The 16,423-nt window shown below is 47.0% G+C and overlaps 1 protein-coding gene across 3 annotated transcripts in view; it reads left to right on the forward strand.

The window, feature by feature from the left end:
- Positions 1-14,247, forward strand: part of CRACR2A (calcium release activated channel regulator 2A) — a 130,743-nt gene extending 116,496 nt beyond the window's left edge. For all 3 annotated transcript variants that reach the window (XM_019464815.2, XM_019464816.2, XM_053895048.1), the window contains 5 exons: positions 609-690; positions 815-929; positions 9,248-9,349; positions 12,034-12,110; positions 13,743-14,247. In XM_019464815.2, coding sequence (XP_019320360.2) covers positions 609-690; positions 815-929; positions 9,248-9,349; positions 12,034-12,110; positions 13,743-13,827 — 461 coding nt within the window. In that variant the 3' untranslated portion in view covers positions 13,828-14,247. The remainder of the gene's footprint in view (positions 1-608; positions 691-814; positions 930-9,247; positions 9,350-12,033; positions 12,111-13,742) is intronic.
- Positions 14,248-16,423: the final 2,176 nt, after the last annotated feature.

The following is a 16,423-nucleotide window of genomic DNA, read 5'->3' on the forward strand; positions in this document are numbered from 1 at the left end:
AAACCCATCTTAAGGGTGAAAGCTGCTTTTGATTCCCTCCCTTACCCCTTTTCTTCTCTTCTGACCCCCAATCTGCCCACCACCTCTTCCCCTGCCCCACTCCTCCACAAAGCTTTGACTGGGTGATGGAAGTCTGAAGGTATGATCCATTCCTGCAGGGATATTTGGATTTTATTAGGGGAACTTTGAAAAATATTTTAGGGAGGAGGAGAAGAAAGAAATATGAGGACACTCTCCTCCTTTTCCATCTTTGCAATAGTAAATTCATGAAAAATAATGATTGTCTTTGCCTTGGTGTATTGCTTTTATACATATGTGATCTGATACTTATTATAGTATACACAAAGAGCATGTGGATTACACTACAGTGAGGACCCTACAGTCAGAGAGGTTAAGTGATTTGATCAGTACCCCACAGCCACCCCGCAGTGGCAGACACAGGACCAGAACTCAGGTTCCATGCCTCCCTGTCTAGTCCCCCACGTCTCCTCCCAGGAACTGCATGGGGAAGATTGTCACCCTTGGCCTTATGTGCTTCCAGCTATGTGGCGGGGGGGGGGGGGCATCTTTTTCTGATTTGGAAGTGATAGGCTCATTCCACCTTGCAGGCATCGATTACCAGGTGAAGATGGTGCATGTGGATGGCTCGTATGTGGCCCTGCAGCTGTGGGACACGGCCGGGCAGGAGAGGTGAGGAGCATCCCCGATCAAACCCTGCCTCCTGCATTGCCCATCACAAGGGCTGAGGTCCAGGCTGTGGGGGCGGGGGGGTGGGGAGCCATGCAGCCCATGACCTGTGACCCCTTGATGGCAGGTATTGCTGTATCACCCAGCAGTTCTTCAGGAAGGCCGATGGCGTCATCGTCATGTATGATCTCACAGCCAGACAGTCATTCCTGTCGGTCCGGCAGTGGCTGAGCAGCGTGGAGGTGAGCTGGTGACCTTCCTAGGAGCGCTTATGCTGACTCCTGTCTCCCCTTTGTCCCTGCCCATCTCCTGCCTGGCCCTATGCTCTTCCAAAACCCAATTCAGAACCCACCTTCTCCAGGAACAAAACAATTCTGGCGTTCATATGGCCGTTCATCCAAGCCCAGTACTGGGTACTGGGGATTCAGAAATGAACAAGACAGACACAGTCCCTGCCCTCATGGAGGTGGGGACTTGAAAAATACAAATTATATCAATAACTGTGTCACTGCAATTGCCCTAAGCACCATGAGCGAGTGGCATAGGATTGGGGGAGGGGCTTAGAGTGGAGCATCAAGGAAGGTTTCCCTGAGAAACCCACATTTAAACTGAGTTCCACCGTGTTCTTCCCCCTTTTCATCCCCGCACTGTTCCAGCTGCAGGGAGCCCAGCTGTGCCTAGCCTAGGAGAAGCACCACGCAGTGTTTTGGGGCCTCTGTCACATCCCTTCACAATGTGAGGGCCCCTGGCTCACCCCAAAGTTACCCTGGGCAGGGCACACAGGGAACAGTACTCTTCTGTGAATTCTGGGTTATCTGTGGGACTCTACTCTCTTGATTTATACTTGTAATAAGTCACTTTAAAATAATTTTTTTTAATGTTTATTTATTCTTGAGAGAGAGAGAGAGAGAGGGCATGAGCAGGGGAGGGGCAGAGCAAGAGAGGGACACAGAATCTGAAGCAGGCTCCAGGCTCTGAGCTGTCAGCACAGAGCCCGACGCGGGGCCATCAGAGCTCTAACTCACAAGCCATGAGATCATGACCTGAGCTGAAGTCAGACATTTAACCAACTGAGCCACCCAGGCACCCCAACAATAAGTCGCTTATAAGTGCTTTTTACTTTCTGACCATCTGCATGTTCTTCCTCTACCCCTCACATGTAGCCTTCACAAGGCCAAAGTCAGTGTGGACAAGCCACATATGTGTTTTACAGGGCGTCAGCTGAGTATTTAACCAAACAGTCAGAGAGGATGTCCCAACTCCTTCCACTGGCGGGATCCATGCTTTGTTCATTTATTTGTTGAAACCACTGCCAGGCACTGGGAATTCTAACAGCAGATAAGAGACAAGTTTTCTGTCCTCATGGGGTTTATCCCTGCTCAAGCCCCTAGAACCTGCCATAGCCCTTACCTCCTGACCACACTGTAACACTGCTGTGAAGGTCACTCCTAAGAACTGACACTATGTTTGTCACTGTGTAACTGGTGCTTGGCATGGGGCCCCCCCAGAACTAGTGCTCAGCACATGTGGGAGGCATGAATGGATACGGAATCCTTACGCGGGCAGAATACTGGATACGGAATCCTTACGCGGGCAGAATACTGGAGTTGTTCATTTCTTCATCCTTTTGGCCCTAAGATCTGTGATTCCTCCCACCAAAATCTGTTTCTCTTCTAGTTTAGGCTGGCTGGGCCATTCCTTTCTCTGCTGTTAATCCACATCCCTCTCATTTCCAGGAAAAATAAGGAACAAGAATGGAAACTAAATTCAAAGGTTTCTCTGAGATTTGCTTAATACAAATTATTTCTCAAAGTATTGGGCTTAAAAAACTTACAGTAGAAAAAATGTAAGTTTTGAAATTTAGTGAATGGCTCTATACCAAGCTAATAAGGGAAATAAATTGTATGGGTAATCTGGAAGTGATTCCTGTTAAAACTTTAGAATTTATGACATGATTTTTTTTGATACAGCTACAGATTTATCTTCCTTGCAGAAATTAAGCACCAGGAGAAACATTAGGGATTACCTAACCCAGTGGTTCTCAACCTTTCTTCCTTGGAGCCCTGGGAAGATAATGATGTCCCCCAGGAACTGGGGAGTGCAGGAAAAGGAGCCATGGTCACAGTTCTGGGTCCTTCACCTCCCATGTTGGTCAGAGCCACTCTTCATTCAGTTTTCTACATTGGAGGCCCAGGTACAATTTTGTTAGACAAGAGGATTTCCCTTTGAAAATCACTGATCTAATACAGCCATCTCATTATCAAATGGAGAAAAAGAGGCCATGCCTTCTTTTGCATCACCCGTTCTTTTCCCAGCCACAGACATTTAATCCCTAATTTGTCTCCTAATATCTAAATCTTTTTAAAAGTTTTTTTTAATGTTTATTTATTTTGAAAGAGAGAGACAACATGAGCAGGGGAGGGGCAGAGAGAGAGAGAGACAGAGAGAGAGAGAACCCCAAGCAGACTCCATGAGGTCAGCACAGAGCCCAATGTGGGGCTCGATCCCACGAACAGCGAGATCGTGACCTAAGCCAAAATCATGAGTCGGATGCTCAACCGGCTGAGCCACCCAGACATCCCTAAATCTTGATATATACTAAAGCAGGCAGAGGCTGTTCAAATAGTCTGGGATCAATAGGGATGGATAGAAGCAAACTTATAGAAACATGCTGTCTGCTGTCAGGAGGGGGTGTAGTTTCTGAGGCCCTTGTTTTGGACCAAGAGCCCAGGATCTAGCCAGAGAGGTGGCATGTCACGCTGAATTTGGCGGTGGTGGTGGGGTGAAGGAATATCAGAGGGCCATCATGGCAGGTAGAAGAACAAGTTCCATCATTCTCTAGAAAACCAGGCCAAGCACCAGAATGTTCTGTCATTCTCTGGAAAACCAGGCCAAGCACCAGAATGTTCCATCATTCTCTGGAAAACCAGGCATGTTCCCGAGCGGGGTAGAGCTGAAAAGCATCAGCATGCACCCAGGGAAGCCCTCGTGCATCTGTAGGCCCAGAAAGCCACACCAAAGGGGCAATTCCATATGCAGTTAACTCAGAATTATCTATGTGTGGATGGGGCTTTTCTGTATAGTTCAGAGCTTGAGTTTTCCTTCTTAAAAATTTTAGCAGAAGGTATAGGTAAACTCTAAATGATGATTCCAAACCTGGATAATCAGGATCACCATCAGTGCTTTCAAGTAAAACAGATGCCACAAGCCTTCTCTCCCAAATAGAATGATTCAGAGCCTGGAAATACAAAGAAAAAAAAAAAAAAAGCAACAGTTCCCCCAGGTGATTCTGATTCTCAGCTGCCATGGTTCCCCCAACCTGGGAAGTGCTTCTCAAAGTCTTATATGCATAGGAATCTCCTGGGGACCTTGTGGAAATACAGAATTTGACTCAGCAGGTTCAGAATCTTAGGTAGCCCCTGAGATTCTGCATTTCTAACAAGTTCTCGGGTGAAGTCAATGCTGCCAGTCCAGGGACCACACTCTGAGAAGCAAGGTTCTAAATCAGTTTCAAAGATGTCCGTGCTTCTTCAACAAGAATTTGCTGAGCATCATCCACATGTCTTGCACTTGCGAGGCTCTCTGGGGGACTGACTCGGTGTGGGGACCCAGTCTGATGGCCCAGGATTTCGAGAACAAGTGCAGGGGGCCGTGGTGTGAACATCTGAACAAGTGTCAGATGGTGGAGTCTGTGTTGAAGGTGTGGAACAGTGGGATCATGAATGCAATTATTCTCAAGAGTCTTGAAAAGCTAAGTCACTCTGCCTTGGCAACCAGCAATCAGGGGTGTCAGGTGACAGATTAAAACCTGACACCTAATTTGATCAGAGGGAACTGAAAATAATAAGAACTTTATATTTGTGGAGTACCTTATTTTTCCACAGAGCTCCAAGCACTTTGCCAACTCCCTCGCCTAGAGAAGGGAGGGTGGAGGGGGAGCTTTAATAACAGGCTTTGGGTTCCGAAGCCTTATTATTAAGTGAATGCTGGCCAGCTGTTCTCAGTGCCCCTTCCTCCCGCAACCTGAAAAGCAGTGTAAAACAAGAGGACTTAAATTGCCACAGATTACACGTGGCAAAGACTTGCTGTTGGAAGATGTTGTGTGGGGTGGGAACAGATGCTTGGGGGAGGTATGGACTTCCCTGAAAAGGAAGTTCTCGCCACCCCAGCTTGGCACTTCCTGGCCACGAAACTGGCCAATCACCTAATGACAGAATGGGCCAGAGGCTCTGAAGGGCTCCTCCTGGCCCCCACATGCTGACAGGCTACAGCATTTTGGTCCTCTGAGGGAGGGAGGGGGGATCCAGGATGGAGGAGTGTGTGCAGATGAGAGGACCCTAGAGGATCCTTCCAGCCCCGAGGGAACCCAAATCCTTTGAGATTGAAAGAGAATGAAAGCATGCCCTGCTTTATGAGGTGGGAGAGCCCTGCCCCCATGGCTGTTCTCCCACCCCACCCACCGTAGTTTTCACCCCCCAAGTCCAGGCAACTTTACCTTGCCTTCAGGCCTTCTGCAGAAGGGGCCCAACACTGTGCCCGTTATTGTGCCATTTTACATTTCCTATGTACGTGATAGCAAATCAAAGCAGGTAGCCATTCCTGCCAATGCAGTATTCCAAACCCTCCCCTACCTCCTTCTCATCTCTGCTTCGGAGGACCGGTTCAACCAGTCTAATCTAGAGAAGAAACTGGTTGGGCTCTAAGGGTCCCATGGTTAGACCATGGAACAGATTGGACATCTGGAGACTTTGGGGCCTGTATCAGATAGGGAAAATGGGATTTGGTACAAGCCTGAACGGGCCGTTCGTTGATCCAATTCCAGTTTGTTGGTCCCCAATGTCTGCACCCCGGGTATGTTGAATTTCTTGTCTCGATCTTTTGTCATTCTGGTAGCCCTGTGTTGTTAGGCCTATAAGTCAAGGAAGTGGAAAATGACTGAAGTCATTAAGCCAACACGAGCAGTGTCTCCGAAAACAAAACAAAACAAAACAAAACAAAACTTGGAGATTAATCTAATGCAGCTTCTTGTTTTATAGATGAAAAGTCCTGCGATCCAGAGAGAGGAAGTGACTTGTCCAAAAGTACCCACAGCTTGCCAGACGCCCAGCCAGAACTGGAATCTAGGGCTCTGCCACTGCATTATGCTGCATTATGCATTATGTGACAAGAGCGTCACATGGCCCATGGTTGAAATCTGCTTCTGAAAAATAGGTGTTCGTTTCTTTTTTCAGTCCTTCCCACTTCCGTCCCAAAGCAGAACAGTCCTTTAGCTCAAAGGGGCCAGGCTCACTCTCCTCTCACTTTGTGGACCACCAGCTAATTCTCATTCTGTGATCTTGGTCATTGGTGACAATGTACAGCACAGAGCAAAAAATAGCAGTTTGATTTTTTCCCCCTGTTCCAAGTTGAGCTTGAAGTGCTGGCAGTTTAAAACGAACTACACAAATAAATCTTGTTTTGACTCATAGTCCAGGGGGTGGATAAATATGGAAACCCCCAAGATATAATTTTGCAGTCATTTTTTTCTTAGCATAACTACATGCTTTAATGTGCTGAGAAATTTTTTGTTCTGGCTCCAGAGAAGTAGCAGCACTATCCTGGCTAAGTGCTTTTTCTTGCCTCCCAGCAAATGGATATTAACACACACACACACACACACACACACACACACTACAACCAACCAACCAAACCCAGCAGCTGCACGTTCTGAGCTGAATGCCAGTCCTCTGCTCCAAGCTGACAGCTCATGTTATTTAAAGTCAGAGGTGGGTAATCTTTTGAATTTTAGCACGTCTGTCTTCCAACAAGCTCAAGTTCAAAGAAAGGCAACTAAAATGGTTGAAGGTATGGAGAGGCTTCTGTGTCAGTGTCAGAGGATAGGAATCAGCTTTTTGGGGCCATCTCATAGCTCACAGAATAGACTCTGTGAAAAGTGGCGATTCTGACGGGTCCCACACAGACAGAGACTGTATGCCCAACGAAGTACGTTCAATTCCTTCCCTCTGACCTGCCATGCCTACGGAGTTCTACCAAACATCTATAGAAATTTCAACAGAAATCAGGTGGGGCTTAGACTTGTTTGCCAAAGGAGGTGTGCTTTCGACTTTTAAAAGGAAGTGTTGCTTCATCTGATAGGTAATGATGAGCCTCTTTGTGCAAAGCAGTATCCAGGCTGAACAACGGGTTGGGTATGTGAAAGGTGTCAGGTTTGGGCAGATAGCTCAAGACTTGATGTTAAAGTCAGAGAGGACCATGAGACACCCACCCTAAGCCCTGCCCTCCCCATGGCCCTGTGTCAGAGACTAGTCTTGGGCCAGGGTGATGATGGCTGACTGCCCATGGTGAATAGCACACCTTCCGGCCTTCCATGTGTTCTCACTTGTTTTTGCCTTGACTTTGGAGATAGGCCTGATTCTTTATCAGTGGCAGGCCAGGGTCCACAGAGGGGAAGTGAGGTGTCCAGAGTGTTTGTGTAAGAGAGGAACAATGCAAAGAACAGAAGCCACAGCTCCAGCTGGGGGCTTGGCTTTTATCAGCTCCTTCTAAGATGTTTTATTTTTATACCCAAGAATTGCTTTAAAAAAGAAGACTGCTTCCCTTCCCCACCCAGAGGCAGCCCTGCTCTTTGTGGTACATGGGGCTCCAATATTGGGCTTGTGACTATCCCTTACCTGATGCTTAGTCATTCAGTACCCACTATCCCCTTTGCAAGTGATGAAACTGAAGCCGTCACCCATTCCAGCATACCAGAATCCGGGTTCGAATTCTGCCTGGGACTTCAAGTCTGATGCTCATATTTTCAGCATTTCCATGTCAAGAAATCCCACAAGCCTTAGTCATTCCTCACACATAAATCTACAAATATCTCTCATGTGCTCCAAACAGCAAGCCTTTTGGCCCATTTCCCTGCTTCCTTCTCTTTTTTCCCTTTTCTGTGAAAAAGTCTTCACACAAGTTTCTGTGGCACAACAGAGTCAGAAAATGGGGGTATTCCCATTACCCAACACTCTGGTAATAGGGAGCCACAGCATTGTCTGCATGCCATTAGTGGTTTCTCACGTGCAAACAATTGAAATGTGGCGCAATCTACTTAGCACGTCAATTACAGTACACGTAATTTAATCTATTTCTGATGGATCAGAAGACACTGTAAAGATCATGTAGTGCCTTTGAGTCATCATTATCAACATTAATTACCATCTTACCATGGATAAGTGGAAATACCACTTTTAGAGAGTTCTAGTTAATAAGACACTAAATAGCAGAGAGTTCACTGGAAATCAGAATTTAGAGAAAAACATTAGAGAATTGTGGACCCATATACTAAAGGGTCCTCATAACTCAGTGACTTTGTTATTGAATGTTCTTTGGGATTCTCTGAGCCTTAACGTTCTCATTTAGGAAATGAGAATTTTTTTCACTACCAACTGCGATAAAAATGAATGTGTAGATTAAGGAACCATTGAGGCTTAATTTCAAATATAATTGCATTCAAACTTAAAATACATGTACCTATTGGGTGGACTTTGGACATTTTTTTGAAATGGTGAGATAAAGCAGCTGAGTCATTGACAACACTGTAAGTGATTACTAGCTTGTGTTATCCCCTAACCCTCTCTATTTCGTAAAACATTTCTCTGTGATGAATAACTATTGTTTACCAAATTATTATTAAAAGCCCCTAATTAAATATCTCACGAAGTAAAAATCACAGCCTGCTTAAATGTGAATATTACCATATTTACTCACTTAATAGCTGTGCATCCTGGGCCCTTGGCTTGCCCTCCTGAGGGGCACAAAAGGTACACGCATTTCACAAGGGAGGAAGCCCTGGGGTGCAGAGACTCTAGGGTGCAGGTCTTTGGCTGATATGCCACAGTCACTGGAGGAGTAAAGAAGGTTGACCCCTTGAACAAACGTGTTACTTCTGGCCCAAGAAGTGCAGCTTCTGTGGCCACATGCTTCTTCCCCATGTGGGCCTTTGGTCAGAGCTAGAGCACCCAATAATAGTGATCTATCTGTACTGCCCCACGTGGTGACCTCCAGTTAGGTGCACAACAATCCTTTCATAGGCACTGTGGCCCCACGCCTCAGGGAGCTTATGTGCCCAATATGAGGCCCCTGGAGATGCCACGTCTAATCAAGACAGTCCCTAGAAATGCTCCAAACCACATTGCATTAATTCCTTTGGTTCGTTCTGGTTCATTTAGACGAAGTCTGGTCACTTAGGAATGTTTTCGGGGATACCGTAAGTGCTAGAAAAGGACACATAGTTCATGAATGTCTTCTGTCCCCTCATGCTGCTACCCACAGCACACCTGAGGAGCCTGCATGACCCATCCAGCAAGGGTGAGTGGGAAGGGAGGGAGGCCTCAGACACCTCACAGAAGCCTCAGAAACTGAGGCTCTCAGCTTTTGGGATGACTCTTATCACCTGGCCTGCTGTGGCAGCAGGGGATTCGCAAGCCAGATTGTATCCTTACTGCCAGCATTTTAAGCCTGCCCTTCTGGGTTTTCCTTCTGGATGCTTCTCTCAGTTGGGGGATTATCTGTTTTGCAGGAAGCTGTGGGAGACCGCATTCCTGTTCTTCTGCTGGGCAATAAAATTGACAATGAGAAAGAGCGGGAAGTTCCCCGAGGCCTTGGAGAGAAGCTTGCCAAGGTAAAGAGCAAACTTTCCATCTCTCTGGACAGGGTATGAGCCCGAGGACAGTCAGGCAAGTGCCCAAGAGCCTTGGTGGGAGCCTTTCCTGGAAGCCCCCTGGGAAGGAAGCAAGTGGGCAAGATGGGTGTCCTGGCATCGTGGGAATGGCATGTGGATGCCCGTGCATGTGGAACTTTCTATAGAAAGTCACACATTGCAAGATAGAGCTGGCTAGGAATGACTAGCGTATGGGGAATTTTCCCAAACACTTTTCCCTGGAACTCAGAATGATAGATTCTTAGATACTAGGAGGTTACTTCTTTAAATCCCCTATCTGATCTTTGAATGCCTTCCTCTGTGTTTCCACTTGATCACCTTCAGGGATGAAACACTCACTCTCTGTAAGGCAGACTGTTCTTTGAACAGCTCTGTTCACGAGTTTATCCATTCTGATCAATATTGAGTCCAAAAGCGGTGAACCCAAGATAAACTCAGAGCATGCCCTCAAAACTTTACCATTAAAATAAGCATCAGCCCTCTTGCCCAAGCTGGGGGCCAATAAGGCTTGTTGGAAATCAGGCACAAACAGTGGCACTCCTTGGCTGTTTCTACTGCTTCCGAGTGCTTTTCAGGAACCTGTATGTCTGAGAAGGTGGGGGTGCTTTCCAGCCCTAGGATTCCATATCTCTTAGTGTGCTTGCTCTAAACAGGCACTCATGGGACACCTGGGTGGCTCAGTTGGTTAAGCATTCGGCTTTTGATTTCGGCCAGGGCATTATCCCAAGGTCATGGGATCAATCCCCACGTTGGGCTCTGTGCTAAGCATGGAGTTGGCTTGAGGTTCTTTCCCTTTCTCCCTCCACCCCTTCTCTTTCTCTCTCTTTCTCTCAAATTAAAAAAAATAATAATAATAGGGGTGCCTGGGTGGCTCAGTCAGTTAAATATCCAACTCTTGTTTCCGGCTCAGGTCATGATCTCACATTTGTGAGTTCGAGCCCCACATTGGGCTCCACACTGACAGTAGGAAACCTGCTTGGAGTTCTCTCTCTCCCTCTCTCTCTCTCTGCCCCTCCCCTGCTCGCATGCTTTCTCACTCTCTCTCAAAGAAATAAACATTGAAAAATACTAATAAATAAATAAATAAACAAACAGGGACTTGTGACCCCAGAGGTCAGGAAAATGGGCACAGATGGTAAGAGTCAAGTAAAAAAGGAGCAGGAAGGGTTTGACAGGTGTTCCTGCGAAGGGTCAGAGGGTAGCCACATGTCTGCAGTCCCTTACCCACAATGCTCACAATACTGAAACAGAAAGGTTTCTAGTGTTTTGTCTGGCAGAAAAATCTGACCAGGACTGACATGAAGCCATTTATGGTCTTTTTGTTTACCTCACTTGGATGAATTTTCCTATGTTTCAAGAAATATTAATATGTTTGATCATAGGGTGCTATCCCAGACCAACTCAGGGTAGTATATAGTATATACATCTGTTATTTTTGTGAAACTCAGAGTCTCTGGATTCCAAAGTACATCTATATCCAAGGAGTTTGATTAATGAACTGCAGGCCTGTATTTTTATCATCCCATTTTTTCCCTTTTTTATTCTTTTTTTTGTTGTTGTTGTCAGTTAAAAAACAAACATACAAACAAATGAGGCTCAGAGCAGTTAAGTGATTAATTCAAGTGATCGTACAGGTCCTCAGGGGTGGAGTCAAGACTTGAAGCTGAAAGGTGGGTTATGCCTTCCAATTTTAGATCCTATGTACTCTCCCTCCTCCCACCGTGAAGTCTTCATTCTTCCAAAGACTGACCCAGAGTCTGGCTGTGGCACAAGTGTGGACAGGGGTAGGATATGGGCCTCTGGGGTGTGAACCAGGAAAGCTGAACTCGGGGCCAGTGTCTAGAGCCTCCTGATCTGCAAGCCACAGAAGTGTCCTCATTCAGTGGCTGCATCCCCACAGGGCATCAGCCTCCAGAGTTTCATGCCAATAGCAATGTCCTAAGGAAGCAGGAAATCTATTAACAGGAGTGATAAATGGATATAATGATGAGGCTTAGCCAAGAGCCCCCACCACGCAGGCAGCACAGCCTCTGCGTCCTGAAGTGATCGACAACTGTCCTGTGACACGAATGCTGACAGCCTAGGCATCTGGAATAGTAATTAACTGGTGTGAAGGAGAATTCCTACTGGTGTACCTCAGTGACATCTGCCCCAAAGTTCACGGAATGCCGGTGTCCTGGGCAAAACAAGCTGCTGGGAAGCCTGCCATTAACTCAATAAGTCACTGAATGAACTGACCCGCCCTTTATACTATGCCCTTGGTTTCCCTGCCTGTGCATTGTGGAGAATGTGGTGCATCCTGGCCTTTGTTCCTCTGCCTGCACCACAGGCTGGTGTGAAAAGGAAATGGGCATCTACATACCTGAGAGCATTTTGTGAAAGCGTGAAGCACTAAGGCAGCATACTGTTTTGTGTTTTACAATTGTTACAGCTCACCTGGGAGATACTTACAGAACTTGCATTAGGCAGGGAGCCTGAGGAGACTGAAATCAACCTTGAAGAGAGCAGGGATGGGGAGAGGAATTAAAGGGGACTGTGAGAGGAAGTGAGGCAGGCGGGCCGATGCAGATGGGGTGTTCTCCTCCCATGGGTCCCTCGAGCTCCCCCAGTACTCTCTTTTTGTCCCCTCTGCTTTATGGTTCTAGGAGAACAATCTGATCTTCTATGAATGCAGTGCCTATTCCGGTCACAACACCAAAGAGTCCCTACTTCATCTAGCCAGGTAAGGAAGGAGGCACATCCCAGCAAACAGGGTCTGGTAGGAAGCACTGCACTCACCCCTGAGAGGCCATTCCTCTGTCTGCCTGAGCCTTCTGGGTAAAGGGGTTGGAGGCCTAGGGCTTTGTATGGGATTCAGAAACAGCCCTCTGAAACACAATAGGGACAAAAAAGAAAGCCCCCTTGCCTCTTGCCCCCCCCCCCAGTCTTCTTCTTCTGGGTCTTAAAAGCTGCCCTTTTCCCAGGGATCCTCTTTTTAAATGCAAATGCTTCCAAGAAAGGTCTTATCATAGGTCCCTGAACACTGGCTAATATCTTAGCAGGGATTAGCTGGCAGCCAGCAAGGAACAAGAACAGTTATAATATGGGCACGGGGGAGGGTGAGGAGAAGCCAGGGAGAGGAGGGGCTATTTGGGGGAAGGAGAGGCATCTAAGGTGACAGCTCTCAAAGGGTTAGTTCCATCAAAAGACTGGTTTCATAAGCCTCCGCCTATACCAAAATTAAAAAAAAAAAAAAAAAAAAAAAAAAAAGAACCATACAGGGCCCCATTTTCAATACTTGGAAATTCACTCATTTACCCATCTTGGCATTCATTTCATTCTATCTGTCCACCGACCTAACCATCCATACACCCATTCACCTATCCACCCATCTACCTATTCATCCATCCACCCATCCATCTATCCATCTATCCACCTATTCCTCCAGTCTATCCACCCATCCATCCACCCATTCACACATCCATTTATGCATCCCTACATGTATCCATTAATTCACCAATGCATCCATCCATCCATCCATCCAACAAATACTTAATAGTGCCCATTTGGGGTTCAGCGCTCATTCTGGGGAATTTTGTAAATATTTTCATTTGATTAATTAAGAACCCAGAATAACATTTTCTATGCATTGGAGAGACTGTGGAGTTATGGAAGACCATGAGGAAAGTTCTAGGCTTTTTTCTGCCACTGATTCTGGGGTAAAGTAAGTCTACCTCTCTGAGATTTGCCCCCAGCATAGGAACATCAATCATACCCTCCCTGCCTACTCAGACTGTTGTAAAATCAAAAGGGATGCTTAAGGTGAAAGCACATTGAGAGTATAAAGCAGGGATAAGATACTTACCACTATTTTTAATTCTTCACCTCCTACATTTAATCTGCAACTGTGGCAACATGGGACAGACCTTCTATAGAGTTAATAACCAAAAAGTATCTTCTTTGAGTCTCTACTGTGTGCCAGGTACTCCGATAGGCTACAGAGACACAGAGACAAAGTATATAGTCTCTGCCTTCAAGCAGCTTTCTCACCTCAGGGAGCCAACCAAGGAAGCAGTGCATTATGACATGGAGTGATGGGGTTTTTACAGAGGAATGGTCAAAATGCTGTCAGGGGCACTTACATCACCTGGAAAATCTGGGGAGGCTTCTTTGAGGAGGTGTCATGAAGGATCCATATTGGCTAAACTTTGTCTTTGCAAATTATGGTTATGTACCTGCACTTCTCAGGGGGAGACTTTGAAAACTCTGATGCTCTGGTGATGTTGGGTTCCCTCCTTATCATCCAGATGGCCTATATATAACCCAATGGCCTAGCAGCTCTCATCTACTGACACTATACCTTCCCCTCTCCCAGGATCCTCAAGAAACAAGAAGATACAGCAAGAGAGGACACCATACAGGTTGACCGCTCTGCCAAAAAGAAATCCTGCTGTGGCTGATAGGAGTCCTCCTAGGACTGTTCCACCCAGGCCTGGGGTCCTAGGAGCTACCCTGAATCCTGCACATAGGCTCCCACTTGGATGCCTCCACCATAACCCGCCCAAACCTTTGTCTGTGTCAGTGACTTGCCTCCACCAACAGGAAGGGAAGCACATCTAGTCAGGAAAGCTGCTCTTGGAGCATTTTGAAATCTTCTCTCTCTTCTCTCTCTAGACCCCAGATGCCCATTTTCCCCCCAGCTTGGATTTGTGGGGAAAAGAAACAGATGGGATTTTCCAGAAAAATCACCACATGCCTTCTCCACCTCCCTTCTGCTCCCCTTGCCCTTTGGAGCTGCAGCACTGTGGTTGCCATGGCAACTGTGCAGGGCAGACTTGCTGCTTCCTGTAGGCCAAAGATAAAGCACTTGGGCAGGGCCAGGGTGGTTGGTCTTCCCTTGGCTCCTCGGGACATCAATGGGATGCTCTTGGCATATGCTTCGTGGACCTTGAGATGCCCACACAGGTTGAGAAAAGCAAACCAGGGCACCCACATTCTATTCCACACCCCACCTCTAGGGGCCCTGCTTCTTGCCAGGCTGCAGAACCCAGCCTCTAAGCAGCCAGCATGTCTACTGTATTTGTTCCCTTGGGGTCTCGGGAACAGTGCCTTACAAGAAACCCACAGCCTTTTCTCTCAACCACCCACCCATGACCCTGACTCCAGGGTGGACTGCGGGTGATTTAAGTATTAAGTGTGTGCCCATGATTAGGGAGAGGGCTTCCTTCCTACTTAACTTTCACTAAGAGATGAAAAGAAAATTAGGGGGGAAAACCCATCTGCTGCTAAACAGAGCGACCATTGCTGGAGTATAAATAAGGTATACATAGCTCTGTGAAAGCCATTTTCCAATGTTTCTCAAAATAGCTCTTCGGAAAATTGTACATGATGATTAATGGGATAGATTGACATGCAGGCAGTGAGACCCAGCACCAGGTCCACAGTTACTGACTTCATTTTATTTTATTTTATTTTATTTTTCCAGAGGACTGTATTACAAAAAAGAAAGTGAGGCTGTGGTGTTGACATATAGCTGGTGTTTAAGAAGTAAGCAGAGTATAGCTATAGGCTTCAGCATCCCTGTGACTCTACCAGCACAGGGCACTCACATTGAGGGGAATGATCTGGGCCCATGTATGGTTCCTTTGTCTGGGTAGTGGTGAGTTCCCAGCCCCAGCAGTGCTCCAGCATCACTGGGGTGGAGGGTGCTGGTAAAGGCATTCTCGCCCTGGGTGGGGAGCTTGGGTGAAAAGATCATAAAGATCACTGCATATTACTGCTCTAGGGCTGCAGGCCCAGACCCACAGGGAAGTGAGTGGAACCCACACCCAATCAGGACATGTAAGAATAGAGAGGAGCAGAAAGTGTCCACAGGCCTCCAAGAAGATTCAAGACAACTGTGCACAGCCAGCCAGGCAGAAGAGAATCCTCTGGTCAGAGTTCCCTGTAGCCTCCACCCCAGACTCCTAAAAGCATCAGTGCCCTGTGGGTCACCAGGCAAGTGCCTGCCTCCTTTTGGTAGGCTTTTCTTTCCCCCATTTAGTGCTTGGAGGCACCAGGGAGCCCACGGAGGGTGTAGAACAAAAGCCAGCACTAAGTACCAGGAGGTGCCCCATGGTCTTGGGCAAGTCAGCTCCCTGCCTGGGCCCCCTTCCCATCAGTAAAATGAAGCGTGGGCTATTCAACACTTCTGGCTCTTCCTGCTCAGAATGCTTATGATGACAGTAGGGGCTCTGGCCCCTAGTCCAAATTTGAAGGGAACTCACAGGAAATTCCTTTCTCTAAGAGAGGGCACTGGTAATGGTCTCATTAGTGGGATGCAGGGGATCACCCAGAAGTAGCCCTCCAATATCTGTGTGGGTGTGTGTTGCTGTGTGATTATATGTTATGGGGAGGGTGCAGAAAGAGGGTAGGGATAGCCATAAAGAAAGCAAACCAACTCTCCTGCTTCTGAAAACAAAAAAGCAGAGATGGCAACTGGAATTTGTGGGTCAGGCAGGCTATACCTGGAGTTGCCCAGCCCACATATGCTTTTATCCCCTATACCTAGTCCCTGGTTTAGGGCTGCATTTGTCCACTTCAGAAAAGTGCATCTAGGGGTTACAGCAAGGTGGAGTGATCCTAGTGCTGACCCACCAGGTAAACCCCCACAAATCCTCAAAGGTCCAGGCAGAAAGAAGAGAGTAGGAAAGGTCTTTAGGCCCGTGCTGCTTCTTTTTCCAACTCCACTTGAGACAACTATGCATGATGGCACCTCAGAGAGACTCTGAGAAATTCTGTGTCCCCAGATCAGAGCACCCCCCCTCTCCCCATTCCTTTTAAGCTATCATGGTGATCAAAGACACCCCAGTGGCTGTGAGCCTGTCCCAGGGCCTGGCAGAGTGCTGTTGGGGAAACCTCTTATTCCATCCCATTTACATTGCTAAAATGGCCTTGAGCAAGTCACCTGAACGGGTTTCATGTTTAGCTGTAGGTTGGAGGTTTCAATGTCTACTTTCCATGGATATTTTAAGTATTAAATGAGGCAATGAATGTGAAATACTTAACGCAGTGCCC

The sequence above is a fragment of the Panthera pardus genome, unplaced genomic scaffold, assembly GCF_024362965.1.
Source record: "Panthera pardus isolate Hobbes unplaced genomic scaffold, ASM2436296v1 HiC_scaffold_6, whole genome shotgun sequence".
Lineage (NCBI taxonomy): Eukaryota > Metazoa > Chordata > Mammalia > Carnivora > Felidae > Panthera > Panthera pardus.